Source organism: Oryzias latipes, chromosome 12, assembly GCF_053564925.1.
Source record: "Oryzias latipes strain Hd-rR chromosome 12, Olatipes_Hd-rR_3.1".
Lineage (NCBI taxonomy): Eukaryota > Metazoa > Chordata > Actinopteri > Beloniformes > Adrianichthyidae > Oryzias > Oryzias latipes.
This window is the reverse complement of record NC_136248.1, coordinates 1312216-1339605: the sequence shown is the minus strand read 5'-3', so window position 1 is coordinate 1339605 and position 27390 is coordinate 1312216. Positions and strand designations below refer to the sequence as shown.

The window sequence follows — 27390 nt, the reverse complement described above, 5'->3', positions numbered from 1 at the left end:
TGAATATAATAGTTTATTTACTTCAGTACAAGAAATGTACACAAATATTTACTGCATGTATAAAATTTGTTTTAAATAAGTAATTGCTGTGTTTTCTTATTTTTATTGACTTAAACCCCTGAAGACGTAAACCTGATGACATCTGACTCCACAAACACATCATCACAGCAGAAGCAGCTCTGCTCTGGCTTTATTCCTTTATGCTTCATTGTTTACATTTAAGACACAAGGAGGATTGTGGGAATTCCAAACCCAGAACAGAAAACGTTTTTGTATAGTTGGCATAGCTGATAAACCACACAGAGGACCAAAGGCTTTGGTTGCTTTGAGCTTGGACAAAGTCACACATTCCTGAGTTGCCGTTTGTTGCTTTGTTGCTGGTGCTTGATCAATGCTGATGACACAGTTGCTGTTGCCGCTGCTCTCCGGTTGCTGCTGTTGCTCTGCAGAAATTGCAGACAGATTTCCACGGCTGTGCCCTTGTGGAAACCATTTTCTCAACAGAAGGTTGGAGGCAATCTGCCACGGCGGCAACAAAGCAGCATCAGGGATTTTTCCTCCAGCGGGTTGCATTCTTCTGATTTACAGTCTGCATTAAGATGACGATAGAGAAAACCCTGAGGCTGGTGAAGACTCTGCAGAGGAAGAACGGCATGGAAAGTTAGTCAACTGTTGCTGCTGGAGCTGCAGCTCATCGTTCGTGTTATGACGCTGTGTTCTCTGTTATCCAGATGTGGTTTCTACAGCTGGAATTAAGCCATGTCAATCAAAAAGGGAAAAGGCAGATTTTCCCATCAAACCTGAGAAAAACTGTGCTGATATTTTTACTCCCTTATTTTGTACGGAGGCCCTAAAGGGACAAACCAGGACGATCGGTTTTTACTACCCCTTATGGGCTCCATAAACGTCAAAACACTTTTTAAATGAAAGAACTAAACTTATAAAACATCATCTGAGTATCAAAAGCCCAATGAAAGCTGGCTTTTAGATCAAGTGTTGGGTTTGTTCCACAGGTGCTCACGCAGGCGCTCATCCACTTCACACATGGCTGGACGACTGAACCACAGGCTCTAAGGCTGACAGAGGACTGCTCTCAGCCATAGCAACCAAGGTTATGGGATGTCAAGTCATTCTTTCACCAATAATTTTCTTTGTAAAGCAAAATGTTGAAGGACTGAAATTGAAATTTCAAAAGATGAGAAAGATGCAGCAGCCAGCAGAAGCAGTCCTCATCTTTCCTATTTCCCTTCTTGGGTCTAGACTTTCTTTGACAGTTTAAAGTGGTTTTCACAATTCTACAGCAACATTGGAAAGATTTAACGTCATTCACTGATTGGATAACCTGACAATCTTTTTGCAAGCCAGGCCTTTAAATTTGAAGAAACTTCCATTCTGACTTCAGAAAAGATTTGAGCTGTTTTATCTTCTGCTTAGTTTTTTTAATTAAAGTGTCTCTGAAAGAAAGTCTCTTCCTTTAAACAGAGCTACTGCCTGCCTGACTGTAGAGGGTGCTCATGAGCCCATGCCTGTTCTTCAGGCGGTGCTAATAAAGTTCAATGGGACTTTGCTATTTTATGTTCTGCTCTGACTGTCTGGAAAGAATGGATGAAATATCATAAAAAATGTCTCAAAGTTGGAGTTCAGTCCAAATGTGAAGTCATAAATAATGGATGATCCATGCTGGACCACGACATCTTCATCCAGACTGAGAGAATTTCAAAGCCAAATGAGTATCAAGACACTAAAGTTATGGAGATGAAAGACGTATGGATGGAGCTCATTCACAACCAGAGGTTAAACCACTAGGAATGTGTGTGTGTGTGTGTGTGCACGTGTCAGAATGTGTGTGTGTGTGTGCACACGTGTGTCAGAATGTGTGTGTGTGCACACGTGTGTCAGAATGTGTGTGTGTGCACACGTGTGTCAGAATGTGTGTGTGTGCACACGTGTGTAAGAATGTATGTGTGTGTGCACGTGTGTCAGAATGTGTGTGTGTGCACACGTGTGTCAGAATGTGTGTGTGTGCACACGTGTGTCAGAATGTATGTGTGTGTGTGCACGTGTGTCAGAATGTGTGTTTGTGCACGTGTGTCAGAATGTATGTGTGTGTGTGCACGTGTGTCAGAATGTGTGTGTGTGCAAACGTGTGTCAGAATGTGTGTGTGCACACGTGTGTCAGAATGTGTGTGTGTGTGTGCACGTGTGTCAGAATGTGTGTTTGTGCAAACGTGTGTCAGAATGTGTGTGTGCACACGTGTGTCAGAATGTGTGTGTGTGCACACGTGTGTCAGAATGTGTGTTTGTGCACGTGTGTCAGAATGTATGTGTGTGTGTGCACGTGTGTCAGAATGTGTGTTTGTGCAAACGTGTGTCAGAATGTGTGTGTGTGCACACGTGTGTCAGAATGTATGTGTGTGTGTGCACGTGTGTCAGAATGTGTGTTTGTGCAAACGTGTGTCAGAATGTGTGTGTGTGCACACGTGTGTCAGAATGTGTGTGTGTGCACGTGTGTCAGAATGTATGTGTGTGCACACGTGTGTCAGAATGTGTGTTTGTGCACGTGTGTCAGAATGTATGTGTGTGTGTGCACGTGTGTCAGAATGTGTGTTTGTGCACACGTGTGTCAGAATGTATGTGTGTGTGTGCACGTGTGTCAGAATGTGTGTTTGTGCAAACGTGTGTCAGAATGTGTGTGTGTGCACACGTGTGTCAGAATGTGTGTGTGTGCACGTGTGTCAGAATGTGTGTGTGTGTGCACTCGTGTCAGAATGTGTGTGCACACGTGTGTCAGAATGTGTGTTTGTGCACGTGTGTCAGAATGTGTGTGTGTGTGCACTCGTGTCAGAATGTGTGTGTGCACGTGTGTCAGAATGTGTGTGTGTGTGTGCACGTGTGTCAGAATGTGTGTTTGTGCAAACGTGTGTCAGAATGTGTGTGTGTGCACACGTGTGTCAGAATGTGTGTGTGTGCACGTGTGTCAGAATGTATGTGTGTGCACACGTGTGTCAGAATGTGTGTGTGTGCACGTGTGTCAGAATGTGTGTGTGTGTGCACTCGTGTCAGAATGTGTGTGTGCACGTGTGTCAGAATGTGTGTGTGTGTGTGCACGTGTGTCAGAATGTGTGTTTGTGCAAACGTGTGTCAGAATGTGTGTGTGTGCACACGTGTGTCAGAATGTATGTGTGTGTGTGCACGTGTGTCAGAATGTGTGTTTGTGCACGTGTGTCAGAATGTATGTGTGTGTGTGCACGTGTGTCAGAATGTGTGTGTGTGCAAACGTGTGTCAGAATGTGTGTGTGCACACGTGTGTCAGAATGTGTATGTGTGCACGTGTGTCAGAATGTGTGTTTGTGCAGACGTGTGTCAGAATGTGTGTGTGCACACGTGTGTCAGAATGTGTGTGTGTGCACACGTGTGTCAGAATGTGTGTTTGTGCACGTGTGTCAGAATGTGTGTTTGTGCACGTGTGTCAGAATGTGTGTGTGTGCACACGTGTGTCAGAATGTATGTGTGTGTGTGCACGTGTGTCAGAATGTGTGTTTGTGCAAACGTGTGTCAGAATGTGTGTGTGTGCACACGTGTGTCAGAATGTGTGTTTGTGCAAACGTGTGTCAGAATGTGTGTGTGTGCACACGTGTGTCAGAATGTATGTGTGTGTGTGCACGTGTGTCAGAATGTGTGTTTGTGCAAACGTGTGTCAGAATGTGTGTGTGTGCACACGTGTGTCAGAATGTGTGTGTGTGCACGTGTGTCAGAATGTATGTGTGTGCACACGTGTGTCAGAATGTATGTGTGTGTGTGCACGTGTGTCAGAATGTGTGTTTGTGCACACGTGTGTCAGAATGTATGTGTGTGTGTGCACGTGTGTCAGAATGTGTGTTTGTGCAAACGTGTGTCAGAATGTGTGTGTGTGCACACGTGTGTCAGAATGTGTGTGTGTGTGCACGTGTGTCAGAATGTGTGTGTGTGTGCACTCGTGTCAGAATGTGTGTGTGCACGTGTGTCAGAATGTGTGTGTGTGTGCACGTGTGTCAGAATGTGTGTGTGTGCACGTGTGTCAGAATGTGTGTGTGTGTGCACGTGTGTCAGAATGTGTGTGTGTGTGCACGTGTGTCAGAATGTGTGTGTGTGTGCACGTGTGTCAGAATGTGTGTGTGTGTGCACACGTGTGTCAGAATGTGTGTGTGTTCACGTGTGTCAGAATGTGTGTGTGTGTGTGCACGTGTGTCAGAATGTGTGTGTGTGTGCACGTGTGTCAGAATGTGTGTGTGTGTGTGCACGTGTGTCAGAATGTGTGTGTGTGTGCACGTGTGTCAGAATGTGTGTGTGTGTGCACGTGTGTCAGAATGTGTGTGTGTGTGCACGTGTGTCAGAATGTGTGTGTGTGTGCACACGTGTGTCAGAATGTGTGTGTGTTCACGTGTGTCAGAATGTGTGTGTGTGTGCACACGTGTGTCAGAATGTGTGTGTGTGCACGTGTGTCAGAATGTGTGTGTGTGTGTGCACGTGTGTCAGAATGTGTGTGTGTGTGCACGTGTGTCAGAATGTGTGTGTGTGTGCACGTGTGTCAGAATGTGTGTGTGTGTGCACACGTGTGTCAGAATGTGTGTGTGTGTGCACACGTGTGTCAGAATGTGTGTTTGTGTGCACGTGTGTCAGAATGTGTGTTTGTGTGCACGTGTGTCAGAATGTGTGTGTGTGCACGTGTGTCAGAATGTGTGTGTGTGTGCACTCGTGTCAGAATGTGTGTGCACACGTGTGTCAGAATGTGTGTTTGTGCACGTGTGTCAGAATGTGTGTGTGTGTGCACTCGTGTCAGAATGTGTGTGTGCACGTGTGTCAGAATGTGTGTGTGTGTGTGCACGTGTGTCAGAATGTGTGTTTGTGCAAACGTGTGTCAGAATGTGTGTGTGTGCACACGTGTGTCAGAATGTATGTGTGTGTGTGCACGTGTGTCAGAATGTGTGTTTGTGCACGTGTGTCAGAATGTATGTGTGTGTGTGCACGTGTGTCAGAATGTGTGTGTGTGCAAACGTGTGTCAGAATGTGTGTGTGCACACGTGTGTCAGAATGTGTGTGTGTGCACGTGTGTCAGAATGTGTGTTTGTGCAAACGTGTGTCAGAATGTGTGTGTGCACACGTGTGTCAGAATGTGTGTGTGTGCACACGTGTGTCAGAATGTGTGTTTGTGCACGTGTGTCAGAATGTGTGTGTGTGCACACGTGTGTCAGAATGTATGTGTGTGTGTGCACGTGTGTCAGAATGTGTGTTTGTGCAAACGTGTGTCAGAATGTGTGTGTGTGCACACGTGTGTCAGAATGTGTGTTTGTGCAAACGTGTGTCAGAATGTGTGTGTGTGCACACGTGTGTCAGAATGTATGTGTGTGTGTGCACGTGTGTCAGAATGTGTGTTTGTGCAAACGTGTGTCAGAATGTGTGTGTGTGCACACGTGTGTCAGAATGTGTGTGTGTGCACGTGTGTCAGAATGTATGTGTGTGCACACGTGTGTCAGAATGTATGTGTGTGTGTGCACGTGTGTCAGAATGTGTGTTTGTGCACACGTGTGTCAGAATGTATGTGTGTGTGTGCACGTGTGTCAGAATGTGTGTTTGTGCAAACGTGTGTCAGAATGTGTGTGTGTGCACACGTGTGTCAGAATGTGTGTGTGTGCACGTGTGTCAGAATGTGTGTGTGTGTGCACTCGTGTCAGAATGTGTGTGTGCACGTGTGTCAGAATGTGTGTGTGTGTGCACGTGTGTCAGAATGTGTGTGTGTGTGTGCACGTGTGTCAGAATGTGTGTGTGTGTGCACGTGTGTCAGAATGTGTGTGTGTGTGCACGTGTGTCAGAATGTGTGTGTGTGTGCACACGTGTGTCAGAATGTGTGTGTGTTCACGTGTGTCAGAATGTGTGTGTGTGTGTGCACGTGTGTCAGAATGTGTGTGTGTGTGCACGTGTGTCAGAATGTGTGTGTGTGTGTGCACGTGTGTCAGAATGTGTGTGTGTGTGCACGTGTGTCAGAATGTGTGTGTGTGTGCACGTGTGTCAGAATGTGTGTGTGTGTGCACGTGTGTCAGAATGTGTGTGTGTGTGCACACGTGTGTCAGAATGTGTGTGTGTTCACGTGTGTCAGAATGTGTGTGTGTGTGCACACGTGTGTCAGAATGTGTGTGTGTGCACGTGTGTCAGAATGTGTGTGTGTGTGTGCACGTGTGTCAGAATGTGTGTGTGTGTGCACGTGTGTCAGAATGTGTGTGTGTGTGCACGTGTGTCAGAATGTGTGTGTGTGTGCACACGTGTGTCAGAATGTGTGTGTGTGCACGTGTGTCAGAATGTTTGTGTGTTCACGTGTGTCAGAATGTGTGTGTGTGTGCACGTGTGTCAGAATGTGTGTGTGTGTGCACACGTGTGTCAGAATGTGTGTGTGTGCACGTGTGTCAGAATGTGTGTGCACACACACTGTGGTGTTGTGCTGCTTATTATAGGCTGTGTGGCTCAATATCGTTCATGTATGGAAAAATACTCAAGCGAGATTTGAAACACAATCAGATTTTTGGAATATAGCAGATTTATATCCAGAGGGGCAGAGAAGTATTTAGTCAGTTGAGCATCTTCTCCCACTTATAAAGATGACAGGCCTGTCATTTTCATCACAGGTAAACCACAACTATGAGAAGAAAAATCCAGAAAATCTCAGTGTCTGATTTGTCAAGAAATGATTTTGTAAATGATGATGGAGAGAATTGAATTAAAAAAATCCCCCCCCCCCTGTGTTTCTCAGAGCCCCCAGCCATAGACCTCACCGCTGGTCTGTGGTGAAGTGTCCACATTGGGATGGTGGAAGAAAACAGGCTGGAGTCAAACCAAAGAGCAGAAAAGCCTCTCTGCTCCACATCCAGCATCAAGGGTTGGATTTGATGGATACAGCCTTCTGCAGGTCCTGCTCCCTCAGGGAGGGGGTCAACTCCAGACAACGTATGGAACCATCAATGCAACCGGGTCCAGACAGGAGCAGACTTTGCAGCTCACCACTGACTGTCATACAGAGCTAACAGGACTGGGACATGGCGTGGAAACGGGAAAGGTCACGTTTCCCCAGCCTGGGTTCACCTGAGTGGGACAAGAAGAGGAGAAGAATTCCAACTAGAGGAAGGAGAGACGGGAAGAAGGATCCATGAGGAATGAAAAACACTGTAAAGATGTGGATTCACAACTCGGCCTGCAGCACATGAGGAAAACTCACAACGTGCCAGTATTAGTGATCAATATAGTGATGAGGAGAACATGGGAGGTAAAATCTGGGAGTTATTGTGGAGGCTAACTTTAGACTCTGTCCCTAGATGGTAGTTTCAACTTGAAGTCCTAAATGCTTCACTTGTTTTTGTTTCGGGGGGGGGGGTCATCTGAATCTCCTCCCTCATCCAGATTGAAAACATCCGTCTCTGTAAAAGAGACATGAAGACGGTTGAGGAGATGTGGAGAGTCTGGCGTCTTCATGAACCCTTTGACACCACATTGGGCGGGGGGGCGGTGTTCTAATTAATCTGCAGACGGCTTCAGTTTGACACAAAGCTTTTACTCAGAAAAGGCAGAGTGATGCTGAGAAATGACAGAAAAGTGAGATTCCTTTAGTCTTCATGCTAAAACTAATGAGCTCAAATAAATGTCCACATATTTGACAAAAAGTTGGATTTTATTTTTGTTTGTAGTGGAAGGGCCCTTTGGCTGGAAGGTGGTGGGATGAGGTCTGCCCGGGTCCTCAGGTCTCTGGACGCTGTGGGAGGGTCTTGGCTGACCCGTCTCTGCAGCATCGTGGGGCAGTCGGGGACTGTACCACTGGACTGGCAGACAGGGGGGGTGGTTCCAACTACCCGGGAATCCCACTCCTCCACCTGCCTGGGGGGCTGAGGAAAGGAAGCCACCGATACACCAGCCCTCTTTGTTACTGCCCCCCAGTGTCTGTGTAGTATACGCTCATCCAGGTGACCGGGGGCCTACAAGATCCACCTCCCTCCTGGTTCCAATGTTGGGCTGATGGTTCATCCATGAATGTCTGTGCTAGTCTGCTCTTAGCCCAGAATGAGGTCATTGATGATGGGGGGCGGAGCCGTGTGAAACCCTTTAGACCACATGAGGAGGCTGGGTTCTCAAACGTTCCCTCTGGGTTCTCTGAAACACTCAGAACGCTCCATGTAACGGGGAACTCTGGGGGATTCCAACGGGGTACAGAAGGAGAAACTGGAAAACAATCATGATAAGATCCTCTCTAAATGGGCGGCCGTGGTGCAGTGGAAGGGCGGTCGACCTCCAATCGTAAGATTGCGGGTTCGATGCCCGCCCATTTGTCGTAGTGTCATGGGCAAGACACTGAACCCCATGTTGCCTCAGTGTTTGGCAGTGGAGCCGTCATCAGTGTGTGAGTGACTGTAAAGTGATATATAAGTACATACGTTGTGTGACGCTAAAGTCTTTAAGTTTTAACTACTTTTGTAATTTTTAATGGGTTGAATTAAAAATAAATGTAAAAATAGTTTTCCTGTTTCTCTTTCTTTATTCTAGTATCTTCCTCCATGTTTTGCCGCTTAACTCCTCCTACAGTTTTCCATCTGTTTCAAACATTCAACTATTCAAATGTTCAGCTCTTTTAGCTTTTTCCAGCTGTGACTTTGAGGTCTTCAAATCCTTGAACTTTTCCAGTTATTCCAGGATTTCTGCCTCTTTGTTGTTATTGAGCTGTTTAAGTTTATTTACGGTCAACTTTGATCATTTCTTTATTTCTTTTTTGCCAATTATTCCCTTCTAACCCTTGTGCTATCTTAGATGACCCCCCCCCCCCCCCCCTCCCCCTACCATGACAAAGGTGGATAAAGGTGGAAAGATTTCATGTAATCCATGGACACCAGTGAAGATCACAAATAATTGAAGAAAAAAGGTTCAGAGCATTGTCTAGTGGGTCTAGATGACCCCACTCCCAATGTTAACGTGCCTAGGATAGAACAAGGGTTAAGTTTCCTTTTCATTCAGTAATATAACATTCAACTGCATGTGCTTCTGGAAAAGCAGCTCCTTCTAGTTCAAACTACATTTCTACTTCTTACAACCGCTGGGACGTTTTTCAGCAGGTCAGGACCAACGTTATTTTTCTGGGTTTCTAATTTGGCTCCATTTTTATTTCTTGATATCATTTAAAGTCCATCTGCTTCAGACTGCAGTTTCACAGCCAGCACTTCCAGGTTTTGTTCATTTTCAGACTTCAGCTTTGACTCCTTTCAGTTTCACTGAGACACTTCATTAAAGCCTTTGTTTCAGATTTTCCATGTTTCAGTCTGGTAATCCTGCTCTAAGTCTTAATTATGCTCTAATAATTAGAAAATCCTGATAATCTGCTGCTTAATGGAGGCAGTTCAGCTGACTGACAGCAGACACACACACACACACACACACACACACACACACACACAGACACACACACAGCACTTATCAGCTTTCTAAATGACTCTGAAGCAGATAATTCTCTGTGTTTCAACATTCACTAATTACCAGCAGCTGAAAAAGGCTGCAGGAGTCTGAATCAGCGCCTGTGGAAATTACAAGGTACACAGCTAATAATCACACACACACTGCTACTATTGTCTGGATCATATGGTCGGCCTTTTCTCTCCATCGTCTCAATCAGATAAAAGCCCCGTCTGCAGGTTTAAAGCAGCAGTACAGCCTTTGGCGGGATCACGCCGTCTGTGGTGAATGAAGACATCAGCTTCATGTATTTTGAGAGTGGGGGACATTCTTTGAACATTTTCTTTTGCAGTCAGAAAACGCTGTCTGTGATGAATTAAATTCCCTCGTTCATCTATTGCAGGCGGGTGAATGGCAAAGATCCAGGGTGGCTGTGCAGGTGGATTAGTGGAAGTTGTCCTCCTTTCTATTTTTACGTGTCTTTCCAAAGCGTTGCAGTTTCTCTACAACCTCTGCCTCTTACTGAACACATCTTTGTCTGCTTGGTTTTTGTCAGTCTGGATCTTTGGGTCTTTCTCCACTTCCTGTCTGCACTGAGGACTTCCTGCTTCTGTTACACTATTTTGCACACTGGTTCTGGCATTGCGTGTTCCTGTCCTGCCCTGTGCCACAAAGATGGCCATGAGTGTTTTGCCTCTTCAAGCTGCTAGTGAGATTTGGGAGCATCAGCCTCTCTTTTACTCTGCTGCTGATGTGCATCATGGAGCTGGATGCTCTTCAACCTGAGCTGCGTTTCACATCTTTCTGTTGTACTGCGGGGTCTCCATCGTCTCTTTGCTGAGGGGAACTGACAGCGTCTGGTCCATGGCACACTTTCTTCTGTGCAGAGTCAGGGTGATGGACTTAGGGGAGAACCTGTCATAAATTATGACCAGCCTGACATCCGTGACCTTCATGTCTTAATGCTGGCAGGTCATTAAACCCGTAGGATTTCTGGTTTTGTGATGATGGCTCAGACTCTGTCCTTTACTGGCAGCCCTGCACAGAGCTCACCTTTGGCTGGGAGGTACCTGCACCTGAATTTTTGTCACTCTACATTCCTGCGTGTCTTTGACTGGTGGCGAGGAATTCGTCGTAGGTTTTGTATGTGAGAAAATCTACTTCTCTCCATCCTGTGCAGTTTGTCTTTAGCAGCCAAACATTTGACCAAAAGGGCCACTGGCCCACAGAGAAAGTTCCTCTGCAGTAAATCATGTGGTTCTTCTCTCATGCTATGAGATTGATGGCATCATATTTATGTCATTATTCTCAGTCTTTTTCTTTTAACTGCAAACATGAGTCCCTTCCACTGCAACAGGCAACTGTCTGTCCTGACTTAACCCTTGTACTATCCTATGGGGTCCAGATGACCCGATCCTTCCATTGACGTGTTCTCCCTACCATGACAAAGGTGGATAAAGGTGGAAAGATTTCATGTAATCCATGGACACCAGTGAAGATCACAAATCATTGAAGAAAAAAGGTTCAGAGCACTGTCTAGTGGGTCTAGACCAGTGTTTTTCAACCAGTGTGCCGCGGCACACTAGTGTGCCGCGGGAGATAGTCAAGTGCGCCGTGGAGAAATTGCCCTCATTAACTGATCTAAAAATATTTTCCATTTCCAGGAAATCAACTCTTTGTTCATCCAAACAGGCCCTGATAAAACACTGAGTAGTTAGGAATATAAAAGATCTTAAAATTACTTTTTCTTTGTGTTTATTTGATTCTATTAAAGACATTTTGATAAGAATCACGGTACCGCGATTTAGCTGCAGCTATAACTGTGTAAGGAAAAGTCCCGCCCCTTTAACTGTGTCCACCAATCATTCTTGAAGGCTTAATCACATGTCATCAGTCTGACCAATCAGAAGTGGTTAAAGTCTTCACTTCCTTGTTCTTAATTCTGCTGATAAAGTCGCTCAGTTCTAACAAAAATACCAGCTAGAGCTCGTCATTAGCTGGTGGTTCATCTCTTAGAAAAAAACAGCTGCAACTTCCTGCTTTTTCTGCCACAATTATCACAAAAATCCACGTGAGATTGCGCGCGCGGGGGGGGGGGGGGGGGGGGGGGGGGGCTGTCGATCAATACAGACCATGAATTTCTGCTTTTTTTTCTTTTTTGGATGCTGGTGTGCCGCGGGATTTTTGTCAGGGTTAAAGTGTGCCGTGGCTCAAAAAAGGTTGAAAAACACTGGTCTAGATGACCCAACTCCCAACGTTAACGTGCCTAGGTTAGCACAAGGGTTACAAAGCATTACGGTTGCATGCAGACGGACATGGACGCTCAAACCACAGTGTTGCAGCTTTGGTGGGTCTCCTTGTGGCTCTAAACTGTCCAGGAGTGTTACTGATCTTCTGACAAAAAGATCGTCTGCATTATGAGGAATAATAAATAAAACACTGTCTTATCTCTACTGTGGTCAAAGGTACGTAAGCTGGTGATGGGAACACTGGTCATGTGACCCAAAAATAAAAAACAGCTGGATTGAAGAAATAATGAAGGAAGTGCTTTCCTTTCCAACTCTGCAGTCCAAGAGGAATATTAGAGTAGATTATAGCATGGTCCAGGTGAATACTTGATTCTGATTGGCTGCTGGGTGTGCATTAAAAAGTGATACACCTCACAGTGATAACCATACGCCCAAAAAAGTAGTTCCGATCACATAGCATAACTGTTCTGTATCACTGCGCTGGCTTCTTTAAAACTTTCTCTCTGATCTGATGCTTTATTCAAAACATCGTGGTCATCAGCATAGATATTGCTTTCCTGTGACGCTGCAGTCGAGGTTTTTTTCTCTGAACAAAAATTAAAATAAAGATATTTTATGAGCCGTCATTTAAGGGAAAAAACAACAGAAAAACAGTAAAAAATAGGGTCAGAATGGGGAAAAGCACAGCTAAGAACGAAAAGCAACTAAAACGAACCAATTAGGAGAGACACAGCGACAGGAAACAAACCAAGCAGCCTTGGATGTGGGTGAAGACTTAAACGCTTCTTTCCCAGGAGACCCACAATCACTCCAACACTGCCCCCTTCCCTCTATGGTCCAGCTATAAAACCCATCAGAAATCACTCCTCCACTGTCTGTGGCTCTTTTTGCCCAAACAGCTTCTATCAAGCCAATCTGCATAGATCTGCACTGATGGACGATTCTACCTCTGCGGAAAACAAATGAGCTTTAAAAGAGGAAACATCTCATGTGTTGTCTCAGACACACAACCTGTTAACAACAGATACATGACAGATGTTTACTCCAGGAGCACAACAGGAATGCTGAATGAGAACATCCTGCTGATGGAATAAGATCAGCCGTGATCCTAAAGAACGCTCCATGCAGCGGGAAAGTCATTCCCAAATAACCTCAAAGCCGTTTGCCTGCTCTGAGGAAGACGTGGAAAACGGTCTTCTCAGAGGTCAGACTGTCAGTGAGGTGACACAAGCTTCAACAGAGAGTCATTCGGAGAGCGGCGCTTTACAAATGAGCATCAAAACTAGAATGAGTGTCAGAGCTGCGGATGGCAAGATGGAAGGCTCCGTTTTTTCTGTTCAGTCGCGTCTGTTTTCTGCTGAAAATTTAGATTTTTATTCATCTAAAAACAGACGAGCAATCTTCATCTGAGGTCTGCTCTTTGGATGACATCTTTCAGATCAGGAGGATTTTCCTTAAATGTAAAACAGAGCAGAGCTCCGCCTTACAAATGTGCCACAAAATCCAGCCAATCACAGACTTGGACGTGTCGGCTGCTGTCTGTGATTGGCTGGATTTTGTGTCACGTTTGTCAGGCGGAGCTCTGCTCTGTTCTGAGCCCAAAGGAGAGAGAATTTCTCTGCAGTGGAAATTGTTTCAAGTGCAAAACAATCTTTTGACACACTAAACTCTGAAAGTTTTACGCTAAAAGCAGAAAGTGGAATTATGGCACCAAACTAGCTCCATACGACTGCAGCACTGCACACATGCCTGACAGTTTATCAGCGTCATTTTTAAACAGTGGACGTACGCATCAGCAAAAAGATCAAAATGATTGAAATGACGGTTAAACCTTTGGTCAACTGAGAATCCTGACGACCACAATGGTTTCAATCAGCCGTCTGAAGGACGTGTGAGAACAAGAAGACTGAGTTATGGTGGCTGCAAAGGTTTCCCACAGGCTCTTCATGATTGAGATTATCATTGTTAGTAGACGTATAAGCCATGAGAAGATCTAACCAAAAACTCTGTACTTTATTGAATAAAAGTGGGATCCTTTTTCATCTAAATGCTTCTGGTAAGACTCTAATAAGTCATCCGATTGGACTCCTCTCTGCTCTCTAAGGCAAATCATTTTGAAAAGGTCACATCATGAACTCTGCTGCCAAGCAGTCTTCCTCTAGTGAGCTTCTCAGTTCCTGTTGCCATGGCAACCCTGAGACAGATATGTCGCTGGAAAACGATGATGGATTGAAATGTGAACTTCTGAAACAAAATGTTTTTCATTTCTTTCTGTTTTAGTTTCTGCCAGGCCTGTGACACAAAACCCGAAAATGAATATGAAAGTGCTGAGGACAATTCAAAAGCCCATCAATCACACACACACACACACACACACACACACACACACACACGAAGAAGACTTCTTGTGCTCTACTCTACCTGTTGTCATAACATCACCTGAACTGCATTTGTTGAGGATTTCTCAAACACTGCAGCTGGTTAAAGTTGCTACTTTCTAAAAACATCATGATTTCAGAACATTTTCTAAACAGAAAAATGACGACTTTTTGCTGAAGTGACCTCCTGTCAGAGGTCATGAGTGATGAACAACCAGCCCTCATAGTGAAGCCTCGTCTTCACGTGAACTTAGAAGTGGGTTCGATTGAAGCTGACCTCTGGATGACACCATCTGCACCTCTGTTACCATGACAACGCAGGACCACAGGACAAACACGTCCAGGGAAACGTCTCCCACATCTCACCTGTCCGTCTTCGGGCCGTCTTCCTTTAGTGCAGCTCTGTGGTATTTTCAGCGGCGCGCGCCAAAGTGTCGGCCATTAGCGCCTCCTCCAGACTCCTCCTGGCCTGGTGAACTTTCAGTTCCTGCTCCCTGAGAGGAAACATCCACAACGTGTGTCAGCGTGTTTCACTTCATCGTTTCGTTTGAATGCAAACTCCACCTCCAACAACGCTAAGCACAAAACCTTTTCCCCATGAATCCACCTGTGCATGGAGCAGACGCAGCAACAGCTCTGCTCTTCTGGCTCCTCAGACAGGAATCTCTGACTTTATTACCATTTTCCAACCCAATGAGCAAACAAAGAGTATTTGAACCAGCAACCCGTGGCGGGCAGAGGAACTGGAGAAGCAGGTTTAGAAACTAGTCACTGAAAAAGAGCTCTGAACATGTAGATCATTTTAAATGTGTGTAGGATTTGAGATGATCTGAACCGGATCAAACAAGCTGATCATTCATTATAAATGATCCACTAGATCATTTAAATATAAAATGGTCACATTTGATAATAAAAGCCAGTTTTCTTCCAAACAGATGAAGTCTTCAGTCCCTTCAAAAACTATCAGAGCTGCCATCACAGAGGAGAACGAGAAGATAAGAATACGACGTTTAAAGTCATTCATTCAATGGAAATCAAGAGAAATGAACAAAAAAGAAAAGATGTGGGAGCAATTTAGGATGAGAGGCACATTCAGCTGAGGAGAGGAGGGAATGAGACGAAGAAGATATAAGAAAGATTTGGGTTAGAGAAGGGAAGGAGGGAGAGAAACACAATGTGAAGGGAGGAAGATGAAGAAAAAGAAGGAAGGACGGCGAGTGGGAATCACTGAGAATGAAGCCAAATGCGCAAATATGAAAGGAGGAAAATAAAAATATAGAGAGGAGGGCGGATAAAAGAAAAGAGGAAGGGAGGACAAGGAAGCAATGGATAGAGAAAGAAGAAGGGATGAAGGCAAATATAAAGAGACGGAGGTGTAATGTACTCCAGTGATGGCTTTAGCCAGCTGTTCTGGTCCTCACTGGACAGGAAGGAGGTTTAGTGCGTCTCCACAGCGCCCCCTGCTGTCTCAGTGCATCACCTGTTCCAGAGAAAACCCTCACAGGTTCAACAAGGTGGCACTTCTAGCATTCAAACAGCCACAAAGCGTGACATTAAAACACTGCAGCGGGTTCTAACCTGCTGTGCTGGTCCACGGATGACCACCAGAAACCACACAAAGGAGGAAAACGCCGTCTGACCCGAGACTGATTCACCAGCTGCTCCCTAATCGCGTTCAGCAGCTACCTGGATGCTATTCAGACTCATAGATTTGAGGGAAATTTAGCAGCGTGACAGCTTTTCTTCATCCTGCTTCACCTGCCTCATGCTTCATTACTCCCCATCTCTCATCCTCCTCCCTCTCTCCCCCCACAGCCGACTGAAGCCGCCGCCCACAATATGTCTGCCCTCCCCTCATCTGTCAGCAGCTTGTTAGGGAATCACTCCGTAAAGGTTTCATTAGCCGCCATGACTGCCTGAGCCCAGAGAGGCTCGGTCCGCGTGTCCAGAACCGACCGCTGTGATGATGACATCACCAAGCCTCTGCGTTTCCCCGCCACGATGAGTCATTCACACAACACTCAGAGGGGCCGCCTATTCCCATCTTTCACAGTGGGATGCCTGAAAACCACTGGTATTTATGAAGTCTGTGTCTAAATGAATGCAAGTAGTCAGATTACAAAAGGTCTGCTGAGTAACTTTTTTTGCATGATTGTTACCAGTAAAGGGAAAAGCGGTTTGATTCTGTGCAGACAGTCAGCAGCTGGATGGAGGGATGGATGGTCTACAGGACATCCTTCCTTCCACTCTATGCCAACACCTCAGCAGGGCGTCGCTAGGCAGATTCCTCTTTGCCCCGACTCTGCTTCAATTTGAATGTTCCCACCCACAGGTGCAGCTGAGCTACAGCTAGCCAATCGTCTGCTTCATCCAGACTGGGGAGTTTTTATTTTGTCACATTAGGGTTCATAACGCAGAAGGAGCTGAGTTTGAGTGTTTTATCGAGCAGATCCTGGAGGTCCCTGCTGAGGACAAACAATATGGGGCCATCAGTTCCATCTGTGGAGGCTCTCCGTTTACTTTAAAGGACGACTGGAGCAGCTGATGGACATTGAGATGTTTCCCGCTATGTTCTGCGCTTGGAGAACAATGATGCTGTTCTGGGGTCCAGGAAACTGAAACTGCAGCAGGCGTCTCTCTGCAGGAACCGCAGGACAGCTGTGCGTCCTGCAGTAGATGGAGTCAACTACACACTGGAATACCAAGCAACGTGCTGTGAGAAGACTCTAAACACCAGACCTGCTTTTACTAAACTGCACTTGTGTTTGCAGTACTCGATAGTACTCCATAGTACATCTGCTCACGAGGATCCCGGCACAACCCGATCACTGTAGGCCGAGGTCTGCAGTCAGGAGGACAGACAGCGGCGAGCCGGAAGTGTCAGTTGGAGCATTGACATACCCGTGTCCGTGTCACACAACTAACATGTAAATTCTGCCCATTTTGCAAAATGTACTTTTCCAAGTGTTTCTGGCGTTCGTCGTCCGTCGATGAGCTCAGACGTCCGTCGACGGTTTCAGCCGACGGTTCTTTACATGAATTCAGTTTTGAGCTGGTTGGTTGGTTGAGAATTATGCAGTTTATGCGGACTTTACATAGTTTATACAGATATTATACAAATCTTACACAATTGTGTGTGATTTTTGTGAGATACAAACACACATTTGCGTCTTTCCAGGACCGTTCCACGTTTGTCTACCGGGCTTTTGACGCATGAACCACCAATGTATAACATTTAGATCACGTATACGGCGCACAGATCACGCTCAGTATACGTAATTGACGCACAAATCACTAATGAATTGTATATAAACAGCAATAATCACACAGTTCATGTTCTGTGTTGGTTTACGTGTTCTTTTATGGTTTATTCGTACTTCTTCTGTGGTTTTAACGAGGTTCATTCATGATACATCTGTGAAAATCACATAAAGACCACAACTTTCCACATATGTTCACGTATGAGCAGTGTTCATCCGTGCTATATGCACTAAATGTACATAGTGACTGTGTGCTGCGGCCTCCAGCCTTTATCCATTCGCTGCAGTATCGTGCCGCTGTCCCTGCACTGTGTCAGCCCGCTTTGCCTCTGTTCTGGTTCTGAAGCCAAATGTTCACATGTGTCTATGAAACCGTTGCTTTCAGCTGAACTGTTTGGAAAAACACCAGGGAGAGCGGATCAAAGCTGTGTCTGCAGAAGGAAACGTCAGTCAGAGGGAGGCGCAGGTTAGTCGGCGTCTCTCCATCCGTCACTGTGACGTCCTCCTGAAAAGACTTTGGACGCGACGCTTCAACAAGGAGCAGAACGCCTTCTAAACCCCGATCGGCAAGGACGATTGCTTGACCCGCAGAAACATTTTCATTGGTGGAAGTGCTGAAGAAACCACCTTTGCAGGTTTTTCTGGGAGGAGTGAAGCAAAGACGACTGGAAGCGATTTATTTAGCTGAAGAAAAGAGCCGGGGCGTTTAAAAGGATCAAACAGCAGAAGGCCCTCAGCAGAAGATAAAGAAAAGTCTTTGGGTGTGGTGGCATGTGGGTGCTAGACACTGATACGCGGGTCTGCTGTCACTCATCAGTAAGGGGGGTCGGGGGCAGACCCCCCCATCAGAGAAGAGGACAAACAAAGCTCCTACTAACCTCCAGAATATGAATGCTACCTGCTGCTTGCTCTGAGGGACACTAAAGCACGCGTGTGCTTCTCCTCCAGGTTGGATGCGATCCGTCTTCCGTCTCATCCGTCACATCCAACCCGTGAAGCCTCTTTGACTGACAGACACCATACGAGTCGCCTCCTGGACCAGCGAGGAGGAAAAGTCTGGATGTTTCACTCAGGCGTTGAACTCCAGCGAGCAGATCTGGTGGATCCGCTTGTTAACTTTGATCGGTTGATTGCTTTTATTGTTTTTTTGACGTATTTATTCATATTTGATTTTATGTTCAGGACTTTGGATGCTCTGGCTTTTGTAAGTGCTTCACAAATAAAAGCACTGACTGGTTGGTCGGTCGGTCGGTCGGTCGGTCGGTTGGTTGGTTGGTTGGTTGGTTGGTTGGTTGGTCGGTTGGTTGATTGATCGGTTGGTTGGTTGGTTGGTTGGTTGGTTGGTTGGTTGGTTGGTTGGTTGGTTGGTCGGTCGGTCGGTTGGTCGGTTGGTTGGTCGGTTGGTTGGTTGGTTGGTTGGTCGGTTGGTTGATTGATCGGTTGGTTGGTTGGTCGGTCGGTCGGTACGGACCATCCGTATGGATGGTTGGTTGGTTGAGCCGGGTTTGCCTTTTTCCAAAAACACCAGAATCTGGAGCCGCCACTGATTTTAGCACCAATTATGGGAAAACATGTCAAAACTGATAAATGTGAGTAAATACAATATTTAAGTATTTTTCCCCAGAACTCAAAGTAATTTTTAATTCTCCATTGAAATTTTAATGCAATTGGAAAATGTATTGAAGAATTTGGAATTCAATGTTCTAATAATGTTACACTTAACATTGTTAAAATAACTTTTCAATCTTACTTGTTTAACATATTTTTCAGGAGAAAAACATAATCTGTTGCATTTTAAATATTAAATCAATTTTTACAACTGTTGACTCAAACTGCCGTTAGTTCATCCCATTATGTCGATGACAATTCTGGGTAAAATAATGACATTTCAACTCTAAAAGCCATTGCATTTTAACTCACCGCTGTGTTTTTACCACAAAATTCAATAGAAATAGCAAAACTAGAGCAGTAAAGACCAAAAAACTCAACCAGCGGAGTCTTGGAGGACAAAAACTGGAAAAAAGCCACGACAACTAAACATGGCCTTCATGACGCAGACGAGGAGGAATTCAGGCCACGTTTGGTTTCTAAGAACTTGACGCTGCCGCTCTTTAGGGTCTAAAGACAACCTGAACAATCTTACAACTCAGCAATTCCTGTGGGGCGTGTGGTGCTAAATCCACACCAAAAGGATCTTTTTACCGGCCAGAAATGTGATCTGAAATCAGAAACCACATTTTGTACACTTTACACCTAAAAATAGATTTAGTTTGGAGCTGAGGAACAGAAATATTAGAAGGTTTGCTAACGTGACTCCCACACTCAGACACTGAATCAAGAAACCAAAATGAAGAAATATTTCTGAGAGATTCTAGAGCAGCTCTGCCCCCCCCCCCCCCACACACACACACACACACACACACACAAACCAAACAACTTTGACCAGAGATCCGTTTGGACCGGAGCTGAAGGAGTTTCTCACCGGATTTGCTCGTCGGTCACCGTGAAGTTCCTGCAGAGCGGCTGCGACGCGTTGAGCCAGATGGCCGGGTTCTTCTCTGCGGCGGCGGACGTCTGTCCCGTGATGGGCGCCGAGCTCATGTGCAGAGCGCTGGCGATGGCCGACAGCAGCGTGTCGTCGCTGGGGTCCGGACCAACACCTGCACGCAGAGAGGGTCGGGTCAGGGGTCACAGGTGAGAAGGGGGCCCGGCGAGGTGCGCGTGGAGACCCACCCTGCAGTCCTTTGGGCAGCTCCATGGTGCGCAGGACCTGCTCTGCCACGTCTGAAGAGCGCAGGCCTTTTAACCGCTTCTCCCAAAACAGCTTTGAACACAGAGAGATTTATTCCACTGCTTGTTGGTGGAAATACAAACGTTATGTCATTTCAGACAGTTATTCTTTATTTATTTGAAGGCATTTTAATATCCAGTATCACACAGAAAGGAGTAAAATAAGCTAAACATCCAAAAGAAACACTTCCAAAACGCAGACTGAGCTTCACTTTCCTTCCGTCTGTATTTTAATAAACTTTATTAACAAATATTGCACATACAAAATACCACACATTAACACTCCACACTATGTGCTAAAGACTAAATGTTCACATGCTTTGCTTCAGTCTATCCCTTGTGCTGTCTAGTGGGTCTAGATGACCCCACTCCCAACGTTAATGTGCCTTGGAGGCACTTTAACATTGGGAGTTGGGTCATCTAGACCCACTAGACCAGGGGTCGGCAACCCATGGCTCCGGAGCCACATGTGGCTCTTTCATCCTTCTGTTGTGGCTCCCTGTGACTTTGGAAAATAATGAGTATTTTATAATAATGAAATTTTATTTTAGTTTGTTCATTTTTCATGGCATTTCAAAGGCGCTGCTAGCTCCGTACGAAGCGCGAGCCACGTAAAAAACAGCTTCGTAATGAGCTCGTATTTATCGGCCGAGACCTGCAGAGCTGACAGCAGGGAGAGGCACGCGGGGCGGCTTCAATAAACGATCCGATCTTCTACCGGGAACTTGACGTGCCGCGGGGCAGAGACCAACTCGCTGATGACAGACTGAGAGTTCGCGCCAGCGTTGCCAGATAGAGTCACAGGTTTCCAGCCCAAAAGTCATCTGAAAACCGCCAAACCCAGCCAAAAACCGCCCAACACAGCTTTTTTTTATGTTTTTTTCCGTACTGGACTGATAAAATAAAAGATTTTTCTAAATAAAAGATAGTTCAGACTAATAATAAAATGAGTATAGTATTAAATATTTCTTCAGCGGGCCGCCTTCTTCCATTCATTTGCTTAACCCGCTCTATCCCCGCTAAAACCTGCGTCCGGCTCCTTCATCCTTGTGCTGCGCTGGAGCGCCCTGACTATCGTATTTTGTGCTCTCTGTGTAGGACACACTGAGGAGCGCGGGGGAAACCAACTCTCAGCAGCAGAGGATGTGAACAGGTGAACAGGTAGAGAGGAAAAGCAGGTGGAGAGGTGGGGGAGGGGCTTTGGCTTTAAACTCTGTCAGAGATGCAAACACGGGCGTCAGATTGAGACGCAGCTTTCACTGCAGGAGTTGAAGCAGAGACTTTCTCTGGGATGATTTTATTAACTCAAACATGGAAACATGATTACCAAGTAGAACTCTTCAAAATAATAAACCTGATCTCTCCACATTCTCAGTGTCTACCATGCATTGATAAACACATCGCTCCATGCAGCGATCAGACCAGAACCAGTAGCTCCTCCCACACGCGGCCGCGGTATCATCCTTTAAAGAACATAATGTGCATTTGCAGCGACGTATGCTTCAGACGATCTCCGATTGGCCAATCTACATGTCAATCCAGTCCCGTACTTCTCAGTGAGGATTTTGATTGGCTGGTGGATTTTAAAGAAGTACTTTTTTTTTTTTTTTATCTTTTCTGGCCCGCGATCTACACTCATGTCATTGAAGATCGACCGGTAGATCGCGATCGACGTAATGAGCACACTTGATATAATATATACATGCACAATATATATAATGATGTCAAAACGGGTTGTGGCTCCGGGAGCTTTTTTTTTGATTAGGGGTGGTCCCAAATGGCTCTTTGAGTAAAAAAGGTTGCCGCCCCCTGCACCAGACAGTGCTCTGAACCTTTTTTCTTCAATGATTTGTGATCTTCACTGGTGTCCATGGATTACATGAAATCTTTCCACCTTTATCCACCTTTGTAATGGTAGGGAGAACATGTCAATGGAAGGGGGGGGGGGTCATCTGTACCCCATTGGATAACACAAGGGTTATTATGGTCATGACAGCATTTCTTCATCCTTCTCATGATTCCCATATCAACTCCCTCTAGAGGCTACAGTTGTCATGACATCCCACCTTTATCGGTTGTGCAACGACCTGACCTCGCCCTTCATGTGTGTGTGTGGGGGGGGGGGGCGGGGGGGTGTAGGCGTACACAGGTTCCTTACCTGTCTGGGCTGCTCAACCGCTCTCTGCAGGTCTGTCTTCACCTTGTTGCCGGGGTGGCTTGTAACCTTGGTAACAGGCTGTTTAAAGATGGAGGCCGTCTGTCTGATGGGCAGAGCCGTGTTCAGGTCCGGCTTCCCTCCCTGGATTTCAAACACCCAAAAAATCCTCTCAGTTTGTTCCTTGGTTTCTAACCCTTCCCATTTGGGTGACAGAGAATGTAAAGCAGCATGTGTGCTTTAAACTGTACAACAACAGGAAGTGTGTGGGCTCACGAGTAATGATGTGTAAAAAGCAACAGCGTCTCAGGAGACCGTGTCAACACAACACACCCCGACACACACACTCTGAGCTTTTTTTGTGTTACGAGGAAGCATGTCGATTCCTCATCCTGCATCTGCCTGTGGCGTCGAGCATGACCGACCACACATGACGGCGGCCCCTGTGTTACACGGACCGCATGTATTCAGAGAACCTTCACAGAACCGAGGCGCCCAGGTTCACTCAGTCCAAGTCTCCCCCAGAAACACCTGACCCATGATGCATCAGCAGGGGTCAGGTGAGCCCTGGACATTAGCATCTCTGTGGCGTGGATGCATTCAACAGCAGACTCGAAGAACATCGACACAAACTCTCGCCTTTGACCCGCTGACCTGCTGGACTGTTGACCTGCGGCCGGGAAAGCACCTTAATCTGATCATCTGACAACGCCGCGGCGCCCCTCCCCCCACGGGTGTAATCCAGCATCCCTACCTTAGCCAGGCTCAGGGTTTCGTGACGCAGCCTCTGTTTGTTCTTCTGCAGTTTTCCCGGCATCATCTTCCCGGTGCGGAAATCGAAACATGCCAGGTCCACTGTGTTTCCAAGGTAACGGGCGAGCTGAGGCTTACTCCTGAACTTCTTCCCTGTGGGACTGAAGGCAATGAGGAAGACAGAGGTAAGACTCTGGGAGTACAGACAATCTGCATTTAATGTCTCAGAATACATATTTCAACGTCATGAATGAGCCTCTGTTGGTTGAGGAGCCGCTACGCGACAGGAAGAAGAGCTGCACATGAGCAGGAACCGCTACACGCATGTTCCCCCTTCATCCCACTCTGCATGTATGCATGTGGTCATGACCAGCAGACCCGTGGGGTCACCTAAGGACGTCGTCAGCTTTTGATTTGTCACTAGAAAGGTGGAGGGGTTCATTCCCCCAAAAGGAAACTCTTTGTGTGTGGAGAGCCTCCACTCTGTCCCGGGATGAAAAAAGAGATGACATGTTGATGGTTGTGTGCACGTGTGAGAGTGTACGTGTAGACATTTGTGTGTGTGCACAGGGATGAGTGTGTATCGTTGACTGTTTATGATAACTGGACTGAGTGACTCCTCCCCCCTGGTGTTCCAAACAGGAAGTGGTTCCAGGAAGCCAGAATCCCGCAGACGTCGATGGAGAAATGATCAGCTGTTCCTCAGTCATTCTACTGGTCAGAAGAACAGTTCTGGATCAAGTTATACCACGGTCCAGGCGAATACTCGATTCTGATTGGCTGTGCATTAAAAGGTAATAACCGCACGCCTAAAAAAGTAGTTCCGGTCACGTGGCTTAAATGTTTTGTATCACTGCTCTGCTTCTTTAAAACAAACTTTAGGAGAACTGATGCTTTATTTAACCATCGTGATCATCAGCATAGATATCGCTTTCCTTTGACGCTGCAGTCGAGGTCGGCGCCGGCTGAGCCGAAACAAAGGGGCGTGTTCTCATGTTACCGTGACAAAAAAGTGATCAAAACTGAAAAAATATCAATAAAGTACTAAAAAGTGGTTGAATATTTATTTCTCTTGTAAGTGACCATGTTATAGGCGGGTTAATGACCTTTGAAGTGTGCATTATCACTTTGAGGAAGCAACCATCCGCGTCCATGGAAGGGGTGTGGCCTTCTAACTCCTGATTGGAGAGAGTGGTTGCCATAGAAATGTAGACGGACCAATCATTGCTCACTGAACCGGGAGAAAATGTGGGGTTCTTGCCCAAGGACCAAACCTGTACCCTTCTGATCAGAGGTCAACCTCTCTACCACTACACTAGCGGCTGGGTAGCTCGGTTGGTAAGGTGAAGGACTGACATGCAGTTCAAGCAATTGAATTGGTGAGCAGTTAACACCACCCAGTGAGGGCCCTTGGGCAAGCTGCTGCCTACCAGCATGATGAACTTCCATCACCAAGAGTGAATAAATAATGGACACATTCTAAGCGCTTTGAGCGTCTGGAAAAGAGCAGATAAATCTAATCCATTTTATTATTACACACTGGCCATAGATGGTTGTGTACCTGCAGGAGTGTGCTCTCACAGAAACACTCAGTGGTGCTAAAGAAGCCTCTGAAACTGAGCTGCGGGTGAGCCCGCCCTCAAACCGGGTTTCCAGAGCTCAGAACCAGAGCCGGCCAGCTCAGGGTGAACCGCCTTTCCAGTAAAGTGACCTGCTGACGGGCCTCCTTACTGGAACTGATGAGTCAGAATGTAAACCAAACTGAAAGTAAGCCTGGGTGTTAGAGCTTCAGGAAGTGACGGCGGTCAGACGCTCCTGCAGGGCCGCGCCTCTGCCGCCGACAACAGGAAGCGGGGCTCTGAGAGCAGCCGGCAGCTCTGCAACGTCACAGCCTCACCGCAGGCCTGCAAAGCTGCAGCTCCGGCTGAGACAAACCTCAGAGAGAGCCTCCATCTGCTGCCAGAAGACCCCATCCACCCAACCGGCTCAGGCTGGAGGCAGACGGCGGCTCTGCTGATCCAGAACCTAACCCCCCCCGTCCAACTAGACACTGTATGAACACGTCCAAGTGTTTGCCGTCCCTCTCTGCTGTGCAGAGTTTAGGTGATTTCTGCTGCTCTGGCTTCCCTGAAGAGAAGAAGAACATCCACAGTCTGAAACGGGCTCCAGTTCAGAACCACTGGGTTTTTCCGGTACCACCTCCTCCCTGCTCCTTCAGGACATCCACAGTCCTCTGCGGGGGGAGACTGATGCACCAAAGTCGTCCAGGATGACGTCCCAAACATTTCACTGGGCTTCTAACTTTTCCTCTCGAGGCCGTTTGAAAAGAGGATGAGCTGCAGAGGGAACGACTGCAGATACGAGTGTGGATCCCCGAGGATCCCGCTGCCGGATCCCCGAAGATCCCGCTGCCGGATCCCCGAGGATCCCGCTGCCGGATCCCCGAGGATCGCGCTGCCGGATCCCCGAGGATCGCGCTGCCGGATCCCCGAGGATCCCGCTGCCGGATCCCCGAGGATCCCGCTGCCGGATCCCCGAGGATCCCGCTGCCGGATCCCCGAGGATCCTGCTGCCGCAGCACAGAACTGCCTCATGACCTTTGACCCAGCCACACTTGGTGATCATGTGTGGCGCCAAAGTTTGGCATCGCTTCTTAACGCCACGGTAGGCAGCAGGAGGAGCCGAAGGTTACCAACTAATGTTTGTGTGTTTGTTTGCGTGTTTGTGTGTTTGTTTGTTTGTTTGCGTGTTTGTTTGATTGTTTGTTTGTTTGTTTGTCTGTTTGTTTGTCTGTGTGTTTGTGTCGGCCAACGGGAAACACACGCCGCCATGATGGAGATTCTATAGGATAAAAGCTGCCGGCAATGGAGGGCAGGAAGGTCACGCTGACGGGGGGATGGGGGGGGGCGCTTCATTAAACCCCCCCAAGGGAAAAAAGAGGCACTGCATAAGACCCCTAGACCCAATAGGGCACTTCATTATGGTCAACTTTGGACCCCCCCCCCCCCCCGCCACTTCGTTACAACCCCCGGGGAAAAGGGCACTTTATACCCCCCCCCCCCGGAACAGACCAGAGGTTTCTGGGAAAGCCTCGCGCCTGAACGTTTGTTTACACTAACTCTCCGAACAGCTGCTGGTCAGCTGCTCGGTGACAGGTCCGGCCCGGCCCGGCTCGGCCCGGCTCGTCGGTACCTGTAGTAGTAGACGTCGCTCTTTCCAGCGCTCAGTCCGGACTTCCTGATCACTTCTTCCTTCTTCCAGCCGGGCGGCAGAGCGGGACAGTCCGCCTTCTTCCTCTCCATCATCAGACTCTTACCGGCTCCTGGGTCCCGGTCCGGACCGTCGGTCCCGAGGAAAGTCCAAACGAAAAAGCCCGAACACGAACCGGGAGGCGGCAAACCCAGCGGCAGACGGGGGAAACCGACGTCACGGGCGTCACGTTCGCTGCTCTCCCGATCACCGACTCTGTCCCGGTCCAAGTGTACCGGGTTGGACCCGAACGGCAGTCTCCGGGTTCGGACTGCGCGGTGAGCGGCGGGGTCCCGGGTTAAATGGGCGGGGACAGCAAGTTAGTCCGGGTTGTCTTCTCAGAACAGCAAGTCTCATCCAAACTGAACCGGCCCAACAGCAGACAGTGACGTCTGCGAGCGCGCGCACACGGCGCCCTCACGCACACGAACGCGCACCTCTCAAAGATCGTCTATTGACGGAGAGTCCGTCTCCTCTAGCGCGCAGGATCAAACTGTCACGGATATGAAAGCGCGCCAGCTGGTCCGGGTGGGGTCACGCAAACTGCACTCAGCTTTTCTTCATCACTGGAATCGCTGTTCATGTTGGATTTAGACTGAAATGAGTAAAACAAAAAGAGAAGGAGATAAAATTCAACCTAAACTAGAAGGAAATACAGGGTTGAAGGTTTGACTGGTGAATGAAAAGGAAACTCAAAGAGCAATAATAATAAAAAAGAAAAATAAAGTAAAAACAGCACAATAACAACAAAGTTATGTTTGTGAAAAATGCCAGAGCCGGGTATCGAACCAGCGAGCTCATGCACCAAGTCCCCCCCCCCCCGTGTGTTTCTATGGAGGCAGAAATCCTGGAAAAGTTCAAGGATTTGAAGGAGCAGAAGTCACAGCTGGAAAACGCTGAAAGAGCTGAACATTTTACCCCCTGTGCAATCCTATGGGGTCCAGATGACCCCCCCCCCCCCCCCTTCCATTGAGGTGTTCTTCCTACAATGACAAAGGTGGATAAAGGTGGAAAGATTTCATGTAATCCATGGACACCAGTGAAGATCAAGAATCATCGTCTTGTGGGGTGGGGTCCAGATGACCCCACTCCCTGCCTTG

At 47.1% G+C, this 27390-nt stretch overlaps 1 protein-coding gene across 5 annotated transcripts; it reads right to left on the bottom strand.

The window, feature by feature from the left end:
• mbd2 (methyl-CpG binding domain protein 2) lies at nucleotides 1-26994 on the bottom strand. 5 transcript variants are annotated; one of them, XM_023960831.2, is made up of 7 exons: nucleotides 26234-26974; nucleotides 23043-23202; nucleotides 22292-22432; nucleotides 20077-20167; nucleotides 19826-20003; nucleotides 14450-14577; nucleotides 1-635 (listed from the first exon to the last, which is right to left on the bottom strand). In XM_023960831.2, exons 1-6 carry the CDS (start codon nucleotides 26344-26346, stop codon nucleotides 14475-14477), a joined length of 786 nt encoding a protein of 261 aa, XP_023816599.1. In that variant the 5' UTR covers nucleotides 26347-26974; the 3' UTR covers nucleotides 1-635; nucleotides 14450-14474. The 5 variants fall into 5 exon arrangements, 4 of the variants coding, with proteins under 4 accessions (XP_023816599.1, XP_023816600.1, XP_078812572.1 ...); XR_002288764.3 differs by lacking the exon at nucleotides 1-635 and adding an exon at nucleotides 18222-18376 and having other exon boundaries at nucleotides 26234-26977; XM_023960832.2 differs by lacking the exon at nucleotides 14450-14577 and having other exon boundaries at nucleotides 26234-26977.
• Nucleotides 26995-27390: the final 396 nt, after the last annotated feature.